The sequence below is a fragment of the Acinonyx jubatus genome, chromosome E4, assembly GCF_027475565.1.
Source record: "Acinonyx jubatus isolate Ajub_Pintada_27869175 chromosome E4, VMU_Ajub_asm_v1.0, whole genome shotgun sequence".
NCBI classification, from domain to species: Eukaryota; Metazoa; Chordata; class Mammalia; order Carnivora; family Felidae; genus Acinonyx; species Acinonyx jubatus.
The window spans coordinates 14,494,425-14,520,777 of NC_069395.1; the positions used below are offsets into that span (position 1 = coordinate 14,494,425).

General features: G+C 45.0%; 1 protein-coding gene across 3 annotated transcripts in view; it reads left to right on the forward strand.

Moving 5' to 3' along the window:
* The first annotated feature begins 1,930 nt into the window (after positions 1 to 1,930).
* The window catches only part of ESRRG (estrogen related receptor gamma), a 624,471-nt gene continuing 600,048 nt past the window's right edge, over positions 1,931 to 26,353 (forward strand). For all 3 annotated transcript variants that reach the window (XM_053208859.1, XM_027074972.2, XM_027074969.2), the window contains exons 1-3: positions 1,931 to 2,084; positions 3,108 to 3,281; positions 4,018 to 4,095. Coding sequence is in view for 1 of the 3 variants with exons in the window: in XM_027074969.2 (XP_026930770.1) it covers positions 4,094 to 4,095 (2 nt within the window). In the remaining 2 variants the exon portion in view is untranslated. The remainder of the gene's footprint in view (positions 2,085 to 3,107; positions 3,282 to 4,017; positions 4,096 to 26,353) is intronic.

The following is a 26,353-nucleotide window of genomic DNA, read 5'->3' on the forward strand; positions in this document are numbered from 1 at the left end:
CCTCCGTTCCCACCCCATGTATATTAAACAGCCGGCGAGCGGCGGCCGCGCGGTGCGGTGACCTAGCGAGCGCCCGGAGTCCCCGGCCTCCACGCGGGTCCGCGCACGGCCGCCGCCGCTGCCGCCGCCGGCGATTGCAGAGGGGCGTCTCGCAGCCAGATTGGTTTCTACATCCAGGGATAATTACCGCACTCTCACTTGCCTAGCGCCCTTAATATTTTCAAAAAGTGCAGGGGGAAGAGTGAGAGTGAGCGTGAGCGTGTGTGTGTGTGTTGTGACAGAGTCATTCTTGATAAAATTTATTAAAACTTAAAAGTATTGGTGGAGACACGTAACATCATCATCGCCCCCAGCGGAGAAGCTGGTCCGGGTTCCGCTCGCCCAAGGCTGCCTCTGCCAGTTCACGCCTGCCGTTAGTTTTCTACCTTATTTAGCCCCCTGCCCTGACTTCGCAGGCCTCCGCGAGCCAGTCTGTTTCTACCTGTCTTTTAATTGGGGTTTACTCATGTATTCCCCGCCCCCCCCACCTCTCATAGCAAACAAAGACCCCGATGTTTTACCCCTCCCATTCTTCTGCTACACACATTCACGCGGGCACGCGCTACACGCGCACACACACACACACACACACACACACACACACCACTTTGCAACTTCCTCGCTTCCCGGGTCTTTCGGAAGCCAGATGAGGACTTGGTGCCCAATTGGGCACATGGACACCACACCGAGCCCTCAGCCAACTTCTTGGTTATCATCCTAGACTTGTGAATTAGGATGGTTTGGTTTCGGGGATGATATGGGATTCCAACACCAACACCACCCATAAAGGTACCAGGGGTAGCCATTCTAACCAAATAATTGTATGTGTCGCATCTGAAGGGCGTGCCTTATTGATGACACCTAATGAAGCAAATAATGGATTTGCAGTATCTTAGCTATTCATCTGGTCGTTCTAGAAACCTGGGTGTTAAGGACAGATGGATAGTGATGGATGGAGAGAAGGAGCGAAAGAGGGCAGGGTAGAGGGGGGGAGAAGGGGTCGGCTGCAGATCCTTGGAAACGGATCAGATTTGTTGAATGTCAGCTTGAAGAAGGCAGTCTGAACCATGATTTAAACACGGGCAGTATCATTGCTAACTAGTGTCCAACGACTACCCCCCCACCCCCATTCTGCCTTCCTGCCTCTCCCTTCTTTTCTCCCTTTTGTAGGATACAGAAGGTGAATAATGAAACCATTTTGCTAATAGTTTATGAGCCATGAGATTGGAAATGTATATGGATAGACCGGAGCACCAGACTAAAATCATTTGAAAGAAGCGTGAGGCTTGGCAGGGAAAGAAACCCGCGGTGTCCTCTCTCCCCAGCCCGGAGCGGAATGGGACGGATGAGGTGGCCTGGTGCCTCTCCGCTCCATCCGAGGGCAGCGGCTTGGCCCATCCTCCCGCCAGCCCCTTACTCTCCTCCTCTCCCCGAGGGGCTGGAGAGAGAGGGAGATGAATTGGGGCGATGGCGAGATAGCGCGAGCAGGAGATAATCGTTATCACCAGGATTTTTCTTCCAGTGATGGGCTCTAAAAAGATCTATCACACTGGGCAGCTTTCCCCGAGGCAGAAAACAATAGACGTGAACTTCGCGCTGAACACAGCCAAGGGAACGCTGCCTTGTGCGTCGTTTTTGTCTCCATAGGGCCTGTTCCTTTAGTACGATTACCCAGAACCTTAGAGAAAAGCCGCAAGCACCCACCTGACCTCCACACTCCACCAGCAAGGTTTCCATCCGCTTTCCTTGCGGAGTTAACCCAAGGGAATGGGGGGAGGTGTGGGTGGGGTGAAAGGTAAGGCGCTGGCCTGGACCCTCTCTTCCCAGCCCACCAAGGGGATCCCCACACCTGGGGAAATGCTCTAAATCAGCTCGAAACAGTGATCCAAGCCAATGGCCCGCGAGAGACCGCCCCATATCTGGCCCAGCGTCCGGGAGGGCGAGGGCGCGCCGGGAGAGGGCGGGGGCGGGTTCCGCTAGACGCGGCGGGCTCCAGGCCGGGCTTCCCAGCTGGGGTGTCGATCAGAGCAGGGAGGCTGGGACAGGTACGTAGCAAGGGAAGCGCCAGCCAGGCTGGTGTGCCTCGGGCCGCCCGGGCTCCGTCCACCTCCGTCTGGGAGCACCCTTAAGTGCGCTTCAGTCCGGGCCCTTGGGAAGCGCGGGGAGCGCAGCCTTCAGACCCCGCGCTCGCGGCGCGGTCTTGTGCGTGCGTGCGTGCGTGCGTGTGTGTGTGTGTGTGTGTGTGTGTGGAGGGAGGGGAGGAGGGGCTGGAAATGACCCGCGGGCCTGCAAGAGTAGAGTCAGGGGCGGTGGGCGCACCCCTCAGGGTGAGTGGCCACTGTAACCCCTTAGCGCCTCTGCTTTTTTCCCTCTCCTTACAAACTCGGCTGGTTTCTGGGAAAAACAAAATAACTTTTCCGTTTCTGGGGAGGGAACAGGCAGAAAGCGGTGTTGGAAGAAGCGTGAATGGGGCAGCAACGCAACCACAGCAAGTGCGTTAGGAGCCCTCTCTAATCTTCTCCGGGGGATGAGGGGTAGAGGTTAGGCATTTGACATTTCCGTTAACAGGGGGCGGGATGGTGGTGTCGGGCTGGGGTAGGCAATGGAAAGAAAAAGCAGCACCGTTCGCTGGCTCCCTCTTCCCTCCTCCCAGCTAGAGGCCGCCTTTAGGCCCATTAGGCGGGCTTGGACCCCGCTCCGCAGGCCTTGCGTGGAGGACGGAGCCTCCAAAGGGAGCAGAGCAACCTCTTTCAGCTGCGGGTTTTCACCTGCTGCGCCCTCAATTTCTCCAACCCCCCCTCCCGCCCCTATTGATACACTGCTGACTGTGGTTCCTGTGAAACATCCAGGATAAATTTAGTGAAGCAATCTCCTGAACTAGGGAGTTTGGAGAGTGAGCGTACGCCGTCCTCGGGGGCTTTAGTTTTGAAGAAGTACCTGGAAAGAAAATGAAAATCGAACCAACCCAATCGCCATTGGCAATCCGGCCTTGGCGCAAGGAAAGGGGGCGGGCGGACGGCTAGCGGTGTTCAGTACTCCTGGTCAAATAGATCTCTTCCGGTCGGCAGGTGTGAGCGGGCTCGGCGAAAAGGTGTCCGGCTTCGGGAAGCCAGCGAGCCAGACCTTGGGGCACCAGCCGGCAGGACGCGCTTCTTCGAGAGCTTGCGGCCCCCAAGGCAAGCAAGGACTCAACCCCGGCGTGCGCCTTCGGTCTCCCGGCCCCGCCAGGGCCGAGGGTTCAAGTAAAGTTGCCGAGAGGGGGTTTGCTAGCACCGGAGGGTTACTGTTGCCCTGGGAAAGGAAACCTGTACTCTAGGAACTCCTTTGTGCCCTCTCCACTCACCCTTTCGCACTTCCCTCCCAAACTCGAGATTACCTAAATTCCCTTCCTGGCATCTGAGGAAACCCCCAAACGCTGGCAGTTTTCAGCTTTCCTTCTGTCGCTCCAAGTAATCCCCAGGGAAGCCCGGCTCCGTGTTCCCCTCCCCCACCCTGCACTACACTCAACCCCTAGGATCGCCGCTCTCCAGGACCTTTACCCTTCATGGCAGGTACCTGCGCGCCTGGCAGCGTGTGGGGGTGGGGGTGGAGGGGCTGCAGCCAAGGTAGGCGGAAAGGGAGGGTCAAAGAGGCGGAGTGCCCCCCTTGCAAAAATACCAAAACTACCGTAAATTCCACAAAAATTAAACTCCACCTCGCTTTCCGAATCTGTCCCCTCCCAAATCCTGTCTGGAGAGGGGCGGGAGGGGTGGTCGGGTCGTCCCCGGAAAGGGGGATTGTGCGCAAATGTACGCCCGCTCCTCTCATTTGTTAGCTGATTCCGTCTAAAAGTTCGCTATTTATAGGCTACTTGCGGCAGCCCGAATCCCCGTGCCCGCTTTCCTGCGCGAAGTGCGCGAGGTCCCCGCGGCGCCGAGCGGCCCGTCTCGATTGTGTCCCGTGATTTGTTTTGTTTTTGTTTCTGCCCTCGCACCGCAGGCAGCCGGGGAGAAGATCTCGGGGAGTCCCGAAACCACCCACCCGCAGTAGTTGAGAGCGGCTCTGCAGTCCGACCATGTGAGTCCGCGCTTGACCCCGCTGGGCGCTCGCGGGTGGCAGACGCGGGGGAGGCGCAGCGGCTCCGCCGCCGCGCCCGCGCCCCTAGGGCTTTCCTCCGCCTGTGCCCCGGCCCCTGCGACCTCCAGCTCCGCTCAGCGCTGTCACCCCCTCTGATTTTTCTCTTCTGTTTCTCTTTCCTTGCATCTCTGACTCTGCCCTGCTCTCAACTTCCAGCTGAGTTTGCATCTGGGCACAAAAAGAGACAGCACTGGCCTTTACGCGGGAGGCGGGGTGGGCTGGGCGTGTGTGTTTCATCAACAGGGAAATTGTGTGGGGCTGAGGGCGGGGGAGGGGCGTGATGGAGCGGGTCTGGAGCGCGGCCCCGCGCGCTGGGGGAGGGGACTAGGAGCGTTTGGATCCAGACCTTTCCTTTTGCCGTGGCACGGATCGCGGGATGAGAGTCAAGCGCTCGGGAAGCCTCGCCATTTAGGACCCTCCCTCTGCGATGCTGGGACAGATGTCTTAATCAAAATCTCGGAACCACCCCAGTAGAAAGGAGGGAAGGACGTGGGTACAGGATAAGGCTAGCTGGGAAATAGGGTCAGCGACAGTTCCCTAAATTCCACGTAGAACTGGGCGTTGCGATGCCCCCTTTTCCCCAGCGGCTGCGGACAGGACTCGCTTGCGCAGACCGCAAAGGCGCAGGCGGATCTCGGCGGTCCGTGGGCCTTGCCCTTGTGCTGTTTTTTATAAATGCCAGAACCTTGGAGGATGCCTATGTGTTTTAGAAGTGAGACGTCAAGAGGGCGGGGAGCCGGGCGGGCAGGAGCGTTTCCCGAGTCCCCGGCGCGAGAGGCGCGAGAAGCGCTCGGCGCGCGTTTATGGCGCGGGGAACGGGTGTGCGCGTGGAGCCGCCGCCAGGCCGGCTTTCTCGCAGGCGCGCGGCGTCAGGCGTGAGACTCGCGCCCCGCAGGTCCAACCGCCCTCCTCTCCCCCGCCCCCGGAACCGTGGCACGACGTGCGGGGGCGGGGGCGGAGGCGGTTGTGACTGAAAATAACCCGGGGCTCAGATCCGTTTGGCCGAAGGACAGAGCCCCAGAACGGAGGTGGGGAGGAGTTAGGAGCCAGTGAGGGGAGAATTGCGGCCTCCCCTCTCTCGCGCGCGCGCAGGGCCCCGCGCCCTCGCCGGCTTAACTTCTTACCCGCCTCCAATTTCTGCTCTCCCAGTGGATGTCACGCTTGCAATCCCCCTGTGGCCACATCTCCAAAGCGTTCAGTCGGCCGCGTGGCTAGACTGGTGGGCAGCGAAAAGCCAAGACGGGTCTATGGCAGTGCCTGGGAGAGGGGACCTCACTGTCCAGCGTGCGTGCACCCAGAGTTCCCTGGCACCGAGGTGAGGGAGGGGTCTGATCCCAGCCCACGTCCCTGCTTCTCTCCAGACCTGGCCCTGCAGGGACATTCTGGTTCTGACAGGACGGGGGCCGCCCATACCTGGCCCAGAGCTGTCCCGATTCTCACCCCTGCCCGCCCAAGACAGCTTTCAGGAACTCAACTGCCAAGTTAAAAGCAGAAGAAAGTTTCTGCTACTCTCCCTGGGCCGCATGAGCGGTTATGGGTAGATGTCAAACTTAATGCAACTCTGCACCAGAAACTAGCGGTAGGGACCGGTAAATGTCCGCATTCGGGGCCTGGGGGAGCGACGTCTCAGTATCTCCCCCTCCCCACCCCACCCCACTCCCGACCATAAATGCCACTCTGCTGTCCCGTGGCGCGTTGAGCCTCTCCTCTTCACGCAAGTCTTAAGAGGAAGACAGGGAAGGAAGGGGAGAATGACATCAAAGAAAGGTGGAAAGGGGCAACGAGAGAAAAAACGCGCAGTAAAGGGACCGGTATGGTCAAAAAGAATGACCTCTAGCTAGCTGTTTTTTCTCCTAGTCCCCCTTGAAAAGAACACACACGGCGTTTGGAGGCCGGTGGAGTTGCCCAAGACAAGAACCCCCAGCCCAAGTTCTCTGGCCTCGGCTGGCTAGTGGGTGCATCAGCTCACACAGTGACTCACTTGAACTCAGCCTTCTCCGCTCCCGACCCTCAGCCACGTTCAAATACTCTGTCCCCAGTGTTCTAGGACACGCGCCAAGCAGGTCAAAGATGGAAAAGGCCCAGCTTGTCTTTCCCAACCCTGGCGGTTCTACTTTGGCATGGAATCTGGGGCCTGAAGGTGGGCAAGGCCCCCCAGGCTTTCAGACTGGACTGTGTTGGGAGAAGGGGGCTCACCCAGCAGATTGTGCTGTTAGGAATTCTGGGAGCCGGTAGGGCTTTTTTCTGGTCTCTAATGGGCTCTTAGAACATGGCAGCTTCCTTGGCTTAACGAAGTAAGATGAACTTGCCCCAAGCTCTGGTTTAGCTCTCTCCTCTGCTGCTGTGCTGCAGGATCCTTCTTGTTCTGTCTCTAGGCTTCAAGTTATTTTTTGTCCCAGTCCTTCTGCGCTCTGCCTCTGCTGAGTGGCCTCCAGCCCCCCCTGGGGTTTTACCTACAGGGGCTCTGGATAGGAAGGACCCCGAGTTTTCTACCTGAGTGTGAGTGAAGATGACTTTCCACCCTCCAGACAGCACTAGAGAGTTCTGTGCCCAAACTTTGTGTATGGGAGGAGGTGAAGGCAGAGAAAGAGGAGGCCTTTTTGTTTCCAAATGTACTAGTGAACAGAAGAAATACCCTTTTCTCCAAAATAGCTCATGTTTTCAAGGAACTGTGAAACTGGCAGGATAAGGGACTGTCCTCTTCAAATTCTTTGGGTCTGTGACCTAGAAGCCTTGAGAAGAGGCCATAAGCAGGGAAACAATGCAGAGGCAGGGTTTGGCAGAGGTGGCCCACTTGGGAGCAAGGCCTTGCCTTTCATAGATGGCCTTAGATCATGGTTATAAATGGTGTCACCGTTTTATGAATAATCAGTTGACAGTCCCTAAATCATGTTTTCATGGTGCCATGAGCTGCTGTGTCGCAAGGGTGAGATCACCCTGAACGCTCCCAGAGGAAGAGAGTGTTATGAGCCCTAAAACTTTCAGCTGCACTCTGCCAGCCCCTGTCTTCTTAAGCCCCACTTTTAGTCCCTTGTCTGCCCTCCTGTTCTCTCTACAGCAAAGCTGGGTCTTCTGGGGACTACGGTGGTATTAGAACCCACACCAGTTCCCCGTCTCCCTGTCCCCAGACAGAGCTTTGACTGGAAAAAAAAAAAAAAAAAAGCAGAACAAGAAAACTGTTTGCTGTGTGTGGATGGATGAAGGCAATAGCCACTTTTCTCAAAAGCTGGAGCAGCTCCGTTCTCTGTCACCACCAACAATCTTTCTTGGGTCAGAAGCCCCAGGACTCGAGCTGTGGGGTAATTCCTAACCTGTTCTCCCTCATAGAGACTCCTTTTACTAAGAAGTGAGAGTTTAGAGGATTTGAGTACAGTCTCCATCAGGATTCCATTTGATCATTAAATTTACACAGATCTGGGAACGGACGCCAGGCCTGAAAGGGAAATGGAGAAGGGGAATTCGTGAGAACCAAAGGAAGAACCGAGTGATTCTGTTTGACAAGGAATTTCCATTACGTCAGTGCTTTCCTCCATATGTCTCATCCTTTAACTTCATTTCCCCTCTTACGTGAAGAAACAGAACTCTCAGTTCAGGTGACTGTTTTGGCCAAATGTTCAGATACATAATCTGGCTGAGTGTTGTTAAAAATCTGACCACTGAATACATAATGCGCTCCTCTGCCTCACCTAATTTTGACATAAAATATAAGCATTTATTTCCATCAAATTCTTGTTCACCTTCAACAGGTTGGTTTTAGTTTCTGTATTTCTCAAATTTCCTTACAATAACAGTACATGAACCAGATATGTTCAGCTTCTATGAGACAGGATTATTCCCACTACAATTCTCCAGGTACTTCTGGTTAAAACTGCCTTTGCTTTTCACCTGAATGAGACACATACTTGAGATGGAAGTGAGTTTCTTTGTTTTAAACTTGAATTATTTAAATGCCTGCTCTTTTCCCTCCTCCTGCCTATTTGGAATAAACCTGGTCGGATTAACATTTAAATAGTTCCCTCATAAAAGGTAAATGTGCCTTTTTAATACAGAATTTTTCTTTGAGATTAAAAAAAATCATGGCGTATGTTAAAAATTATTGAACATAAGTTCAGGAGATTGCACCTGTGAAATTCATTGACAACTAGATTTCTTTTCAGAACTTTGTGTGTGACTTGGTCATGCTGCTTTGTAGTTATATCCTCCCATCTAACTGAATCTGCCATCAACTGCTTATTAACAAGTATATATTCAAATTAGATTTTTTCCCAGCTTAAAGTTATTTTTCAACATTTTCCATTGTATAACCTAGTTGACAGGAAGGTTTGAAGGACAGAAAAATTAAGATTTTAAGCATATGGTATATTCTTCTGACCCATTCGTATAATCTATTTTATGGTTAACATTTAAGTAGTAAAAAAAGATATTTCTTCTTGGGAGAAAATATAGGTCTTCTTTTTGGGGGAGACTTACTAATTAGTTTTTCCTTAATGTTCTTTATTTTTTCTATTAGATATATCAATGTTCTCTTTTCATTTGTCTCATGTGGATTAATGATACAAATTACTGATTTATCGGGGCACCTGGGTGGCTCAGTTGGGTGAGCTTCTGACTCTTGATTTCAGCTAAGGTCATGATCTCATAGTTTGTGAGATCAGGCCTTACATTGGGCTTTGTGCTGACAGTGCGGAGCCTGCTTGGGATTCTCTCTCCCTCTCTCTCTGCCCCTCCCTGTTTGGGTTCTCTCTCTCTCTCTCTCTCAAAATAAACATTAAAAAATACTGATTTTTGATAAATCATAAACCTCCCTTTACCAGAGTCATCAATATTCTCTTCTTTCAAATTAAACATTTTAATGCAATTTAGAAGGGAGAAGGTTCCCACATATATTCGTTAACCAGTGATAGCCAAATTCGCTAAAGTTTTGATAAGAAACCCAGCATCAGAAAAGAAGCTTCTACTGACAAACTGACAAACCAAAAATGTTGTTCAAGAGCAAAGGGCTAATGATAAATGGCACCATGAAATGAAGGGAACAAGGACACGTTGTCAGGCACTGACCTACATGCAGTCTTTTGCTCCTTAATATCATTTGGGTGATACATTGTGCGCAGTTGCTTTGTATGGGAAGACGGTTCTTGCTTTTCCTGTTGAGGGTTCAAGCCAGTATTTTTTTTTTAATGAGATAAAATTCCAGATATCATAAAATATTTAAACCATTTGCAAACATATAATGTAACTCATTAGATTCACAATGATGTGCAACCAACACCACTGTTTGAGTCCAGAGCATCGTCATCACCTGTACCCATTCAGCAGTCTCCCCATTCCCCCTCTCCTCACAACCGCTCACCTGCAGCCTGTATGTATGGATTTGCTTGTTCTGGACATTTTATAATTGAGATCGTTTAGCATGGGGCCTTTGGTTTCTCGCTTCGTTACTTAGCACAGTGCCGTCGAGGTTCATCCATGTTATAGATGTTTCAGTGCTTCACTTCTTCTGGCTGAATGATCCTGGATTTCATGGATATACCACATTTTGTTTATGCAGTCCTCTGTTGACAGACATTCGTGTTGTTTGCATTTTTTGGGTGTTATGAATAATGCTGCTGTGGACATACGTTTACAAGGTTTTGCTCGGATGTATGTTTTCAGACCTGTTGGGGATAGTCAAATTCCCGGGTCGCATCATAATTCTGTGTTTCGCTTTTTGAGGAATCCCCACACCACTTTCCAGTGTCTGCACAATTGTAGAGTCATACCATAAATGTCTCAGGGTTCTAGTTTCTCTACATCTTCACCATTTATTTATTTTTTTTATTTAAAAAAAACAGTCATAGCCACCCTCGCGGGTGCAAGTGGTGTCTCACTGTGGTTTTAATTTGCATATTTGCCATGACTAACGATGCCAAGCACCTTTTCATGTGCCTGTTGTCCATTTGAGTGTAGTCGGAGAAAGGTCTATTCACTGCCTTTGCTCATTTTTTTAATTGGGTTGTTTGTCTGTTTGCTGTTGAATTGTGAGAGTTTGTTATATATTCTGAATATTACATACTTATCAGGTATATGACTTGCATACATTTATATTTTCTCCCGTTCTGTGAGTTGTTCACCTTCTTGATAATGCCCCACAATTCATAAAAGTTTTGAATTTTGATAAAGTCCAATTTGGTAGTAGTTATTTGTAACAATAGGTGCATTTCTCCTCTGTGAGGAGACTCAGTCTTAAACACAACACAACACAAATATTCAAAACTCCATACCCTAAAAAAAGAGAAGACTCTTCTGTAATGCGCAGAGAGCAGCTTTGTGAAATGCAGGTTATCAGGCAGTAACATAAAGTTACTGCTGTTCAAGGGAAGGAAACAGCTACAGCTACACTGACCTTTTTCTTTGAAGAAGTCCTGAGTTATTCAGATAAGATGTCTACCCTGCTGAATGAGATCTTTGATCTCAAGAAGACAGTAGGTGTTTTTTAAAAATATATAATTATCGAATCCATCTTCCAAGAAATTTTAAATAGTCTCCTCTGTTTAAATAACATTAAACATCTGCCTTAAACCAACAACAACCAGGAAAATGAAAGAAAAGGTTGACAGGGTGTTCCTAACTTAGCAGTTTTTACACACAGCCACACACGGGCCTGTGGTCAGGTGATGTATCTGTAAAGCCCCTGGGAGAAAGGTCTTAGAGTCAGAGGAAAGAGAAACTAAATTATTGCAATGGAATTTAAAAGCAAAAATTAATAAAAGAGGAATATAAAGGGACATTATTGAATGTAAAGGTTTTGATTATTCTCTCAAATTGGTTGGTTTTGGGTAATTCACATTTGGGTTAAAGATAACCACACAGGGGGTTGAATCAGATCTTCATTTTATTTCAGTATTTAGTTATTGAGTAAGAGGGTTTATGATGAACACTGATTGAGACATCTCTGGTTCTGTCCATCAGAAGTATTGGACCAGATTTGTACATCTGCCATTTTAAGGGATACACTGTTGGGTAAATCACTGCACACTAAGCGTGCATGCCCAGGGTTCCTGCGTGAGTCACGTGCATGGCTGTCATCCTGAACAGTCCTGAGGGTTCTGAGGGAGACTCTGTTTCCTTGTCTACAGAGTCACATGTTTATCCACCAGTTATGGTGGGGAAAGATGGGATAACATGTGAAAATTATAAGGCATTTTGAAGTTTAAGTGTGAGCTTCCTTTTTTATGTGGCACTTGCAATGTTCCAGATATTATCCTAAGATTTAATGCATACTAAAAAAAAAAGTTCTCAAATAACCCTGTGAGGTCGATACTTTCCCCCTGTTACAGATGAGAAAACCAAGCCCAGAGGTTTTGTATAACTTGCCCAAGGTCATGGAGCTGATAGGTGGCGGAGTTAAGTTTTGAATGAAGGCAGTCGGACTTGAGAGTCTGTATTCTTACTACTATATTATGCTGCTTACATCTAAAATCTAGAGATTTCTGATGAAAATTGGAGTCTGATTAATGGATTCAGCAAATATTTATTGGGTACCTATTACAGGCCCGACTTTTCTGGAAACATTTGAAGGTCTAGGAATGCCAGGGCGGCATTCCTGCGTTCTCCCACAGCAATAATCTGCTGGAGTCAAGCTGTCACTGCCATCTTTTGATGGGGTCACCAAACTTGGCTTGATTCATTTACTTGGTTACCTGTGTGAGCCCTGTAATCAATCACATTTGTTCCTGCTAACACGAGACTGCTAATAGGCACGGGAAGTAGATGGCAACCAGAACATTAAGCACAAAGGCAATAATAAACAATAGAAAATAAACATTATGGCATGAATTCAGTTCTCCAAATTCACTTGCTGCTCTCATCAACCACAGGTCGATGAGCCAACGAAGTTTGTTGGGTATCCACTGAGTGCTTGAGCTATGGGAAAAACATTTAAAAATTTAAAGTTTAGTATCAGAAGGGCAAGAAAAGCCAACACACACACACACGCACACACACACACACACAAATGACAACAAATTAATATATGGGATATAGAGTAATACACTAATTAGAAATTATTAATAGTCTTTGAAGCAGAGATCTTTCAGTGATTATTTTTTTTCTTTCTTATTTTATATATGCAAGGTGGATAATAAGCAATATCAGATCTATTCCAAAGGACAGGCTTCAGAGTATACTGCAAAGTTAGGAAACAATCAACCCTATTTCTTGTGTTTTCAAAAGATTCTTTGTAGGGCGATTGAGCAGTTTTCATAGCAATTATCCTGAGTGCTACAGGCTCCAGAGAGTATTCAGAATGGAAAGAGAATTAAATGCACTGAGGACTGTATTGTTACATGTAGTCCATTGCATTCTACTCTTTGAACAATGATTAATTATTATCAATGAAGATACTTGATAAATGGGAAATCTTTCCTTCTGTAAATATATAGATGTCAAATAATTTAGCCGTTAGCTGACATAAGAATGAATTGTCCACTTTTTAAAATTAAAATTAAAATTTTATTTGAGAGAGAGAGAGTAAGGGAGAGGGGCAAAGGGGCAGAGGGAGAGAGGGAATCTTAAGCAGGCTCCACACTCAGCATAGAGCCTGAAAAAAGACTCAAACCCACAACCCTGGGATCATGACCTGAGCCGAAATCAAGAGTTGGACGCTCAACCTACTGAGCCATCCAGGCGCCCCAAGAGTCCACTTTTTGAAGGTCTGGTACAAGCAGAGGAAATACTGTAACATTCTGGGTGTTGTGGCCAATGTCGCACAGTTTGGCTCTCACCATGATTTGGGTAATTACTGTGTCCATAAGCATAAGCCAAATGTTCTGAGGAACAGTTTGCCAGGCTGACTGATATGGATGCATACACTATTGGTCCAGCTCTGTTTTGTCTGTCTCTAAATAATCAGCAGAAAATCTTTCTGTGTTGAATGCTTGCTGTGATAGAGTTTGGTTAATTCCCCACAACGTTAAAATAACTGTGAACTTATTGATTTGTTGAACAGTGTGTGTGAACACCTGCTAGGTTTCAGGGCATGGTTTCACAAATGGTTTTCCCCTTATTTAATGCTAGGAGGTAGGTCTGTTGGAGCTAGGTATGTAGATTAGGGAATGTATTATAGTCCCAAGAGAGGGAAGGAAAGCTGAGAGATTACTGCTATGGCCACATGAGTAGTGAGGACACAGATCTGAGTCTTAAACCAGGCTCTGGTACCAAGTCAGGGGCTCCTTTTCCACAATGTCTCTTGTTCAGCATTTCTGAGAGCATGTTCTACCTGAACAGCCATGTCAGGATGACGGTAGGATATTTGCGTAAAATGCAGAGTGCTGGGCTCCGCTCTAGAAACACTGAGTCTCCAGGACTTGGCATCTTGAACAGTCCCCTCAATAGATTTTTATACACAGTAAATTTTAAGCATTGCTGGTCTAGATACTAAAAATTTTGAAATATACGATCAAGTTAATTTGACACTGACAAAAGATAGTTTGAGAGGAAAGGAGAAATTTTCTGACCACAAACAGTAAGTGCCAGTGCACTATTCAGTTACCTCACCAACTGGGATTTGAATATGAGATTTAAAGTGATCTTCCTATTTGGGGAGGTTGTCTTTATGTGAAGTAGTCCATAGAGATGTGAAGAGTCATAAATTTAGCATGTTCTGTGGGGCCTTCTTTCCACAAGATATTCATTAATTCATCAAATATTTATCAAAGTATCCAGTACTGTGTTAAGCACTTGAGGAACAGCAGTGAAGAAAAGAGCACGGACCCTGACCTCATGGGACCCACAGTCTATTGAGGAGAGACGTTAATAAGCATTTTGCTTCAGAAGCTTTCGTGTAGACAAATATATTGTGGGTTCAACAGGTTTCTTCACGGCAGGACATGTCAGAGCCCTCGGTGTACTAATAGGCGCTATGCTTATCTGAAAGAAGGCTATTGTTTGTGATGTTTTCCAGACTAATCACAGGATCCTGCATATACAGAATAACTCCTAGGTCTAGTGTTCTAGAGAATGCTTTTTTGGATCTCACTCTCCTTACACATTTCGGTGAGATCCCTCCCCACTGGAAGGCCCAAATGGGTGGCACTGGTAGAGATATGGAGTGTATCTTAGGCAATGGAATCTCACTGTCCCTTCACGCTCCAGGGTAGCTTTGTTCTGAAATCCTGATGAACACTGGAATAAGCAATGGGCAGACTTTAGTCTGAGAACTTGTGTCCAGGAATCTAGATCGTCCCTGGACTGTCTTTGAAAGTTGGACTGGGCGATGAATTTGAACATGGAGTGGACCCCTGAATATGTCTCTGATTTCTCTAGCCAGAGAGGAAAGGCAGACTGATTCTTTCAGGTTCCTTCAGGAATTCAGAGGCCATCTGGGAGCATCTGGTGTGGGAAGAGTAGTGTTAGTGGGTTCACGTGCCAATCTCCCTGCATGGAAAACTGTATATTGTTTGAGGAGCACCCAGCCTTTGGTTGGGTGCATGTAATCAGATTGTGTGCTGAGAAATACCTCCTGCCTATGCATGGTCTACTTTTACCAGGATAGTTGTTGGGAAAAGGAAAATAATAGGTATTTTCAGTGGACCGCCTGAAGTCCAATTACTTCCATTTTTTTTCCTTTTTCTTCTTTTGCTAAGGCAGTGGCTGGCTATATCTGAACAGAAGAAAGTGACTTGGCAAATGCTCAGGTAACTCAGAGAGGTGTGTTCACCTGATGGAGGGATTTCAATAGTTTTGTTGTTGACATTTATCAAATTACCCCGAGAACTGCCACATCACCACCTTGATTCATGCCTGTGGAGAGTTCTTAAAGAAGCCTCTTCAGAATTGTTTGTTTTTCTTGGTTATGATAATATTTAAAGATATGTTGCTTTATTGTTCGTTAAGTACGTGCTTTATTCATAAACAGGTTTTACCACACATGCTTCCTCATGGGTACACAAAGTTAAAGAAAGAAATGAAGCAGATATCCCAGTAACTCAGAGAGCCCTCACCTGAGTATATAAATACTTGAAGCAAAGTACGGTTTTCCCCCCTTTCCAGAGTTGCCTGAATGACTATTCAGCTTTTCATTCTTTGAGGAGACCCCAGATCTCTAAATGTTGGTCTCTTAAGTTCAAAGTCTAAGTTCAGTTTACTTTTTTAATCACTGTGAACAATAGGAGTTAAATGCAGTTGCTGTCTTCAAGGAGCTTTACATCTTCTTAGGCTTGGAGGTTGTCAGGAAGGGTAAGTACATATGTTTTGGGGTTATTTTTTTAAACTTTTTAAATGTTTATTCATTTCTTGAGAGACAGAGAGACAGAGAGTGGGGGAGGGACAGAGAGAGAAGGAGACACAGAATCTGAAGCAGGCTCCAGGCTCTGAGCTGTCAGCACAGAGCTCGATGCAGGGTTCGAACCCATGAACCATGAGATCATGACCTGAGCTGAAGTCAGATACTTCACTGACTGAGCCACCCAGGTGCCCCACATACATATATTGTTACAATACCAAACAAATATCTGATAAATGCTAAATTTGGAAGTATGTAAAAAGCTTGTAAGTACAGTGACAGTGGTTGAAAGGAGCTTAATCTGGCCATGAAGAATTACAAAAAGCAGACTTCTGGAGATTTCTTTGAGATTGGTCTTTGAGTGGGGCGCCTGGGTGGCTCAGTCGGTTAAGCACCCAACTCTTGGCTTTAGCTTAGGTCATGATCTCACGGTTCGTAGGTTTGAGCCCCATGTTGGACTCTTGTGCTCATGGCGCAGAGTCTGCTTGGGATTCTCTCTCCCTCTCTCTCTGCTTTTCCCCTTCTCATGCTGTCTGTCTGTCTGTCTGTCTTTCTCTCTCTCTCTCAAAATAAATAAATTTCAAAAAAAAAGTGGGTAGAATTGGAATTGTTGTAGCAGAAAAGAAAAAAAATATCCTTAGGGTTTTGCGTATAAAGATAAAAATGTGAATAAAGGCATGAACATGGGAGAATATAAGGCCTATTTGGAACACAGAGGTGTATTTGGGATGGAGGAAGAGGGGGAAGTAACAGGGAAGAAGGTAGGATCTAACACTATTGAGGGTCCCTTAGACATGATACACTGTTAAGTGCATTATCCATTCCTTTTTGCTTTTCATCTCCAAGACAAGCAGGGGGATTACTTTTGAGGCCGTTGTTCACCACTCTTTGTGTGCCATTATTGTACAGGGCCTCTACTGGCAAGTGACTTCCAAGGGGGAGCTTCATTTCCTAGGCCCCTTTGCCTCTAGGTGGTTTTCAACAATGAAGTGTGGAGTAACTTTCAGGCTGAAGTCGTTCAGAAGCATATGTGCCCATTCTACCATGGACTGTGGAAGGGAAAAGCCTGGAAACAAAAGACTTCAAGATCTTAGGGGAGAAAGAGCTGCTGGATGGAGGAGCCTGGGTCCTGCTTAATATGCAATTGGGGTTCACATAAGTGAGAAATAAACTTCTTGGTGTTGAGCTACTGGGATGTGGAGATTTAACTTTATAGCAGTTAGTTACCTTAATACAAATATTATTACAGGCTGATATAATATAGGCTCATAGATATAACTTACTCAAAATCACATTCATATTAAAAAGTGGGGCCAGGATACAAATCCAGGTTCTTTTTTAAATTTTATTCCCATGGATTTTATTACTTTCTAGATGCTAAGAGGTGTCGGTTCCCCACTGTTGGTTCAGACTTCTTTTTGGAGGTCCAGACTGGTGTAAACAGTTGTCTACTGGATTTCTCTACTTGAAAGTGTGTATTAGGGCATAAAAGAAACACTTTTAAGCTAGACTCCAATATACGATGAATTAAATAAGTTAAAAAAATATATATATCCCCCCCCCCCCCCCCAGAATAAGTGTTTTTAATGGAATGCTTGGTCTGGCCTGTCTGCTTCACTGACCATTGGTTCTTTCCATAATGTTTTTCTGCTAACCCAACTCCTGGTTATCTGAGAAGAAATCCAGGGCAAGCAGTTTCCTTTTAAGCAAATGACACACAGGTTGAGTACTTTGGCTCCTATTCCATTGTCAAGAACTCAGTCATGTGCACCTAGGGAGGCTAGATAGTGCAGTCCCTGCGAGGTGGTTATGTGCTCAGCTGAAACTGCATTTAGACGGAAGAGGAGAAGGACGTTGGGGGACACCATCGTTCTGGCATGAAGGCCCTCAGATATTAAGTTCCATTGGGTTTAGAAACACACTCACCTATCTATCCAAACTGAGTTCACGTCCTGTACTCCCTAACTGGGTTAATGGCCACACCACCCTCCTACATGCCCAGAGACCACGGTAGTATACTTAGACTTTTTCTTTTACCTTACTCTCCGTTATCAGTCACTTTCGTCTCTTAAATATCTTTCGAAGCCGCCTGCTCTGCTTAAGCCCCGAGTACTGCCTTGGTTTGTGCCTTTTTCATCTCTCACGTAGACTTGGAGGATGGCCTCCTAACTGGTCACCCTGTCTCCAATATCAACCTATCAAGGACATCCTTCACACTACCATGAGAGTGATTTTTCTAAAATGCAAATCTGATGATCATTTTACTCCCTTTTTACAACCCTTCAGTGATTTCCCATGGCAAAAGTCCAAATTGCTTTGCAGAGCACAAAAGGCTCTCTGTGGGTTAGTCCCTGAGTCTCTCCAGCCTCATTTCTGACACTTTACTGTTCCCCTCCTCCAAACAGATCACACCCACAGCTTCAGTTATACTGAGCTATGTCAGACTGTTTCATTTCTTTGTGTCTCTGCTCATGTGTTCCTTCTGCCTAATGAATCATTATGTATTTTCAACACCGGACACAGCTGACACCTCTTCCGTGGCATTATCCCAGCTTTCCCTAGGCAGAGTTCATCACTGTTTCCTTGTTGTTTCATTTATTCCATGGATTTTATTGAATATCTGTCCCTTTTAGTCACTGTGTTAAGCATTGGATGTGATGAGGAGAAGTAGATACGGTCCCTGCCCTTATGGGGCTTAAAGTCTAATGGCAGGGTTGGAAATTGATTGGATATTCCCCAAAAACAAACATAAAATGAGAGCTATGATACATAGCTATGAAAATGAACAAAAGGGCACAATGATTAGCCTACAGTACGAGAATTTAACTTGGTCAGGGAGAACAGGGGACTTTTACCAGCGAAGAAGTGCGCTTAAGTGGGGAAGGAACAGTGAATTAGGTAGGCAGAGGGAACCGTGTACAAAACCTTTATGTTAGGGGGGAATTTGGGGTTCTAGAAGAGGAAAAAGTTGCCTTTGATACTCTTAGGGTTCCTGAATGGTACTGAAAAATTAAACTGGTAAAGACAGATTAACAGAAGATTGCACACATTTATTTAATCTAAGTTTAATGTGACACGGGAACCTTCATGAGAAAATGAGATCCAAAGAAATGATTAAACCTGAATGTTTTTGTGCTAGGTTTGAGTGGAAAGCCATGGAAAGACACAAGGCAAAGAGTATGAGCTAAGTGTAGTAAATGGAGGGAAAGAAAAACAAGGCCTATTCATTTGATTTCTTCCTGGTGTCCCTCCACCTTGGACACAGGAATGTTTCTTTCCTGTGGGTACAGAGAGGGCACCTCTCACACGAGGTTCTGATCTGTGTCAGGGGAGAAGCGTGAGGGAAGGTCAGAGAGACCTTCTTGCTCTGCTGTTTGCTCACACTCTTTCAGCTTAAAATATTCAGTATGTCAAGATACCATATTTTGGGGTAGCATGTCCTGAACACCATCAGAATATGTGAAGGGGTTGAAAAAAGACCAGGTCCGGTGGGGGCATGGGTGGAGGGAGGAGGTACAAGATGAGGCAGGAGAAGTAAGTAGGGGCTAGACCCTGAAGAACCTCATAGGCCGTGTCAAGGAGGATTCTCTTTAAGAGGAAGGGAAAGCCAGTATAAAATGAGCAAGAGAAGATCATGGTCAGGGTTGTCATTTGTGTTTTGAAAGAATTCATCCTGGCTAATGTGTGAAGAATGAGTTTGAGAGTGAGCTGAGTGAATAATGCTCGACTTGTTAGTTCAAGGAAAATATACAGATATGCTGAATTAGGGCTGTGATAACAGGGATGAAATAATTCATATTTAAGATTAGGTATGGTAGATGAGGGAGAAGGTGGAGGATGGTCCCTGTGTTCTTGGATGGATGACAAAGCCAGTCAGGGAGATAAGGAACACTAGAAGAAAACTAGTTTGGAGTGAGTTTGAACATGAGATGCCATGGGGATATCTAGGAGGAGTCTTTTTTTTTTTTTTATAAGTATATTCTTTTTTTAATGTTTATGTTTGAAAGAGAGAGAAAGAGCATGAGCAGGGGAGGGGCAGAGACGGAGGGAGACCCAGAATCCGAAGCAGACTCCAGGCTCTAAGCTGTCAGCACAGAGCCCGACGCAGGGCTCGAACTTACAAGCTATGATATTATGACCTGAGCTGAAGTCAGATGCTTAACGGACTGAGCCACCCAGTAGCCCCAGGAGTCATTTCATTGTATATTAAGTGTACTTGTATTCACGTATACTACTTTACAATTACTTTTGTGTGTTTCTTTTTATTAAACTGAACTTTTCAAAGGAATGGAGCAGGATTTATGTTATTATTAATAATCTTATTCGTTTTTGGGTCCCCTGGTACCTATTACTCTAATTTGTACATAATATTTTCTTAGTAAATGTTTGTGACTAACTGACCCCCAAAGTCCACACAGTTTCTCCCACGTCAGTAAAAAGGGCAAGAAAATACTGGAAAGGCAAGTTAGTGCTCAGTTGTAGAGCGTTTTAAATCCCTGGCTAAGAAGTTACATTATGACACAACATGTAATTAAACCTTAAGTTTACATTTACTTTCCAATTCAACCTTTGTTTCAAATAATGCTTCTGTTATTTTTAAAACCATGTAATGTTTACTCAAGGGACATTCTCTCCTAAGTAAATCAAACCTAGCCAAGCTACAAGAAAAGCACAGAGATCATACTTGGAAAACGAACCATGCCTTTATGTCGTAGGACTAAATGAAATTAAAATGAATCTACTGGAAAAGGGTTGGCAGATAGAAAAGAAATGTAACCTATTTATTTTTTTACTCTCTTTCAATTTTATATCGGAGTTAGGCGTTCAGTCATTAGGGCAGATCTGGAGAGGGATTCAGACATTTACATGGTCTGTTGCTGGGTTATTTTCACAGCATGGATTTGAAGGGATTAATGTGGAAGGGCTACTACTGTTTCTTGCAGTTAGAGCGATAAAACGATATTTTGAATCTGTTGAATTTAGTACCAATGACACAAACAGCCTCTATCTAGAGTAAAACAAAGCTAAGTCTATAAATGCCCCAAATGTGTTTGGGACGTGGACCCCTTCAAATTGGCTTGTACAAGGCCTTGTTGGAACTCAGTTTTTGCACAGTGGTTCATGGTGCTGTTTCAGTTTCAGTAACCCAGAATAGAATGAGAAGTTTTTGTACTCTAAGCCTGAAATTGGATAAATCATCCCTTATTGTTTTATTAGGAATCCGTACAGTTGACCCTTGGGCAACACAGATTTGAACTGTGCAGGCCCACTGTTTAAAAATAAATACAATATGGTACTACAAATGTGTTTTCTCATCCTTATGATTTTCCTGATAACATTTTCTCTAGCTTACTTTATTGTAGGAATACAGTATATAATCCATATAGTATATAAAATATGTGTTAATTGTGTCATCAGTAAGGCTTCTGGTAAACAGTAGGCTATGGGTAGTTACATGTGGATTTTTTTACATATTTTTTTAATGTTTATTTATTTTGAGAGACAGAGAAGGGAGTGGGGAGGGGCGGAGAGGAGAGAGAGAGAGAGAGAGAGAGAGAGAGAGAGGGAGAGAGAGAGAGAATCCCAAGCAGGCTCTGCACTGTCAGCACAGAGCCCGATGTGGGGCTTCAACTCAGAAACAGTGAGATCACAATCTGAGCCGAGATCAAGAGTTGATCTTCACTGACTGAGCTACCCATGCGTCAAAAATGTGAATTTTTGATGTATGGGGGTGTGGGCTCCCCAACCCCTGTGTTGTTCAAGGGTCAGCTATATTACTTAAGGCTTTATACCTGTCTTACCCCCACATGAAATAGGAAGATGACTGAGACCAAAGTGGGTGTTTTTCCCTGTTCTATGCATTTTTGTGTGATTCATTTTCTTTGTTTTTAAGATTGCATAATCCCTATCTAATGTGAGCAGAGGGGCTAGTTAGTGTTTGGCTTGAATGAACCCAGAGTTTTTTTCCTGTAGATGTTAATGATGAGAATCAGAATAGAGTATCATGTGACTGATGGCCCAATCATATCGATTTTAATGACTGGCTGTGGCAAGCATGACTAAATACAGCTGCAGACTCTGAGGCCAGGTCTACACAATGTAAAGTGTAGGCCTGGCAGGTCGCCAGGAACGTCAGGCCGCAAGGTTGGCCAAGCTGAATATAGGTCTTAGAACTGTTGGTGTTCGCATTAAGAAGTTTAGTAGAGTGGTTAAGAGCGTAGGATCCAGAATTAGACTGTGTGGATTCATTTCTTCCCTTACCTACTTCCTAGTGTGATAACCTTGGTCTTCCAGCTAGATGAATATCTTTGTTTCTCAGTTTCCCCACATTACGATGAGGTTAGTAATACAATTACTGAACAGGGTTGTGGGGGAATTAAGTATCAGTAAGGTGCTTTGAACAGGGTCTGGCACACAGTAAGTGCTAAATAATTTCTAGCTACTGTTACTACATTAGGAAGATGCCTCAGATGTGGGTTTTGTAGAGCAAAAATTTGTGAAAGCAATGCCAGTACAACTTTTGGTGACACATAAAGAATTTTGAACTTTTTGGTGACGCATTAACTATCCATCATCTGCTTGATGGAATTATTTTAAAGACTGCTGTCTATAAATACTCTCTAAGAGTATTGTGAGTATCAAAAAATATTCTAGAGAAGTTGAAGATCTAGGTGTCATTTAGTGAAGGGTAAGGAACTGAAGACAATTTAGTTTGGTGACAAGAAAACCAAAGGAAATTTACCAGGCTGGGCTTGGAAATGGGTTTATAACAATTGTAATGATACAAACTGTTTATTGAGTGCTTACTCTATCACAAGAACTTTAATTCCACTTAATTCTTTAATTCTGCTTAATTTTAAAAATTATTTGACTTCTCACAACATTTCATAAAGTATTGTCTCCATTTTATATATAACTAAATAGGCTAAGAGAGGTAATGTAGCTTTCTGAAGGTCGTTTAGTACCAGAATCAGGATTTGAACTCAGTTACGGTAAATTGTAAAGCCAGTATTTTTAACCGCTATGATTTCTTTCTCTATATACACTGCTGTATATAAATGAAAATCAATGGTGTGGTACTTAAAGCACTTTGAAATCCCTATGAGTTAAGCATTCTTTATGTCCCGATTTTATAGATAAGTAAATGGAGGCTTAATAGAGTTGATTGACTTTCCCATGATTAATCTGTTACTGCATATCCCATTTGTAAGCCTTCAAATTTTCTAATTTATCCACAACCATCTAGCACTAGAGATTCTTGCCAATTCCATATTTACCACTGACCCAGTGGGCTGATGTTGGGAGAGAGAGACACCACAGAAACACCAATGGGTAAGTGATTGAAGGAGGAGGACAGACAGCATGATGTGGAGAGAAATGCAGAGTCATAACTACCCTGCATTGTCTCTGCAAGTTAGAAAATATACAGCTTGGTAAAAATTAAAAAAATTTAAAAAACATTTAAAAAAGGAAAATATCCAAATGGTTGTCACATTCTCAGTAACGTGATGACTGACTCCTTTATTTTCTGTTTTTCATTAATGATGTCAGAATCATAACAGAAAATATTTAAATTAGACTTTAGTAAAATTATTCTCAGTGTGTGAGGATTAAAATTCTATGGTGAACTGCTTTTCCCATAAGTTTGTAAAACATAATGATCATCTTATGTAATAGCATGCCGTACTTTAAGTAAGCATCATTAGGGTCAAAAAATTCAGCTTTTTGATAAATATTGTAAGTCCAGGAGATACTGCATGAGCCAGCTCATTTCTTTAAACACATCAAGCAACTCATGGGTTGTTTTTAGTTTGGTTTAAAGTAGCAGCAAATCATTATATTCTAATTGGGAACTTGCCAATGAGATGACATCCGGAGTTAGGACCCACCAGCAATCACTGTTATCTGTGGTGATGACTTTATACATACATTTCTCTCAAGATAACTAAGACATTTATATCCATAAAATGGAAACGTGCCTGTCTTAATGTATTTTATCTATAACACCTACACAGAATGCAGACCTTTTAACAGGCATAGTATGAGATCAGGATCTTGGGGAAAAAAAACACACATACACACCCATTAATAAATCTTTCATTGATTCTTTCTTCCCTCTGTGTCCACTTACACCAAAAAGTACCATTGAGAGATAGCTCATGGGTTGGAAATTAGCCTGCAATAAACTCATTCATTCATTCATCCATTCATTCATTGAATTTATATCAAACAGCAGCCAAATAGCACTGTTCCAGGTGCTGGGGAGCAAATGAAACAGACAAAAGTTCTTGGGTTCATGGAGCTTATATTCTAGTAGAGAGACACTTGGTAAACGATATGAGTAGGTAAATATACAGAATATAAGATCTCTGTAAGTGCTCTGAAGAAAATGAAGGGAAGGGGATATGAAATATTTGGGAGGGTGAAATTGAGGTCAGGTGGACAGGGAAGGCATCTGTGAGAAAATGACATTTGAGTGTAACCTGAAGGAATGAAGTCATCCTTACAGATGTCTGCGGGGAGAGCATTTCAGGCAGGGGGAACAGTAACTGCAGAGGAGTAACTGCTGTGGGAGGAGCTGGCCTGGTACGTTCGAGCAAGGAGGACAGTGAACAAGAGGACGAGTATAGGAGACGCATCAGAGAGGTTTAGGTTATGAGGTGGAGGGCTTACGGATCCTGTGGGGCCCTGTAGGTCAGAGTTTATAGAATTTGACTTTGTATCATGCCCGGAGAGGGTGAGTACATCACATAGGGAGGAGCTGTTTTGGAACATGCATAGATAAGACTCTTTTCATTTCAATTGATATTTATTGAAATGAAATATCAGCCACATGGCATGCACTGTGCTATGTTCTGGAGGCCCAAAGAAGAAAGAGAAATAGATATCCCTCGAGTTACTCAGTCTGGCGGGGAAGATAGAAAAGTTGAACACTCAGAAATGCTGCACTCTAAGCTTCCTTCCGTCAAGTGAGAGTTTTACACAGTTGTAGCCCAGCCATATTTTCCCCCAAATCTGAGGGAAGGCTCATGGTGATGTACCAAGAGACCTCTCTCACTCAGCAGCATGGGGTGACTGCCCATCTCCTCATCTCCCCACAGGCAACACATCTCTCCAGAGAAGACAAGACACAGTGAGCTATTTGACATTTTAGATCTCCATGCATGAGTGCCCGTGTATCTCGTTGTCTTGAAAATGTTCTTGAATGTTCTTGAAAAGTTGTAGATAAATTAAAATTGGGTCCAAGTGAGCTATATCCAGAAAGAATTCCAAGTCATCAGTAATGCCAGTAAATTCATGACCTATCATCTTGTGAAAGGAAGAAGCACTTCACGTTGTTTCGGTAAAGGCTACACTTTCTCACCAGGAGATGGGTGCCATGAGACACCTCAGTTTGGGAGGACTCGTTGCTTCCAGCCTTGCCCAAATTGCTGCATAGCAAGACGATAGGATCTTTCTGGCTTACAGGCTCGCACTGCTTTCTGCATCTAGGCCACGGGGATGTTGATTATTTTCTTCTTGCTTCTTCCTGGTGATGTTCTTCTTTCTAGCACTTATTTATACTTTCACATATCAAACTAGCAAGAAACTTCAAATTTTAACAATTTTTCTTTTTGTGCCATTTAAGAAAATTTGTTTATTTAGGGGAGAGCACAAGCAGAGGAAAGACAGAGAGAGGGGGACAGAGGATCCCAGGTGGACTCTGTGCTGACAGGCTGACAGCAGCGAGTGTGATGTGGGGCTTGAACCCATGAACTGTGAGATCATGACCTGAGCCGAAGTCAGGTGCTCAACCAGCTGAGTCATCTGGGTGGGCAAAGCCTTATATTTAAACAGTGTTAGAGGTACTATCTCTTGGTCCAAATTCATTTTTTTTTTAATTTTTTATTTTATTTTATTTCAACCTTTTTGTTTACTTTTGGGACAGAGAGAGACAGAGCATGAATGGGGGAGGGGCAGAGAGAGAGGGAGACACAGAATCGGAAACAGGCTCCAGGCTCTGAGCCATCAGCCCAGAGCCTGACGCGGGGCTCAAACTCACGGACCTCGAGATCGTGACCTGGCTGAAGTCGGACGCTTAACCGACTGCGCCACCCAGGCGCCCCCCAAATTCATTTTTTTAAAAATGTTTATTTATTTTTTAGAGAGAGAGAGAGACAGAGAGAGAGAGAGAGTAGGGAAGGGGCAGAGACAGAGAGGGAGACACAGAACTTGAAGCAGGCTCCAGACTCTGCCCTGTCAGCACAGAGCCTGATGCGGGGCTCAAACCCATAGACTATGAGATCGTGACCTGAGCCAAAGTCTGAGGCTCAACTGACTGTGCCACCCAGGCTCAGTCTAAATTCTCAAAGAGAGGAGTAGCAAAGGATTTTCAGACATCTTTAATCAACCACAATTTGCCCTCTAGTAACAAATTAATTATATTCTTCCAAATGAAAAATACTCTCATTCTCTCCCAAGGTGCCCAGAGACTTTTCCCATTGTAGCATTGGTGTAAAGTTCAGGATTTTGTCAACGAAATCAGGTCCACACATCAATGGGGCTCCCCAGAGGGCAGTTTCTTGAAAATGGTCTCTCTTAATCTGAAGGCCTATGAACTAAAACATAAGTTACTGCCCCACCTACATTCTCCACTCAACATATAGTGGTGTGTGGGGATAAAATAATTAAACACTCCCACTCAAAAAGGAGGAGGAAGAGTGGGAGGTACACAGTCATTACTGATCCATAGCAATTCTGAAATTAAGGTCACATGTTGCCAGTTCCTTGATTACAGTCCAGTCTTGCTGCTTCAAAATGATTTTCTGAGGGTCTGATTTCTATCCTTTGTTATCTTGGTTTGTTCCACCTTTGAATCAGCCTTCATGAAAAACATAAACAAAAAGAGGTCAATGTTTGTAACTGAAGAGCTTTCTCAGCTTGTTTGCTATCGGTAGA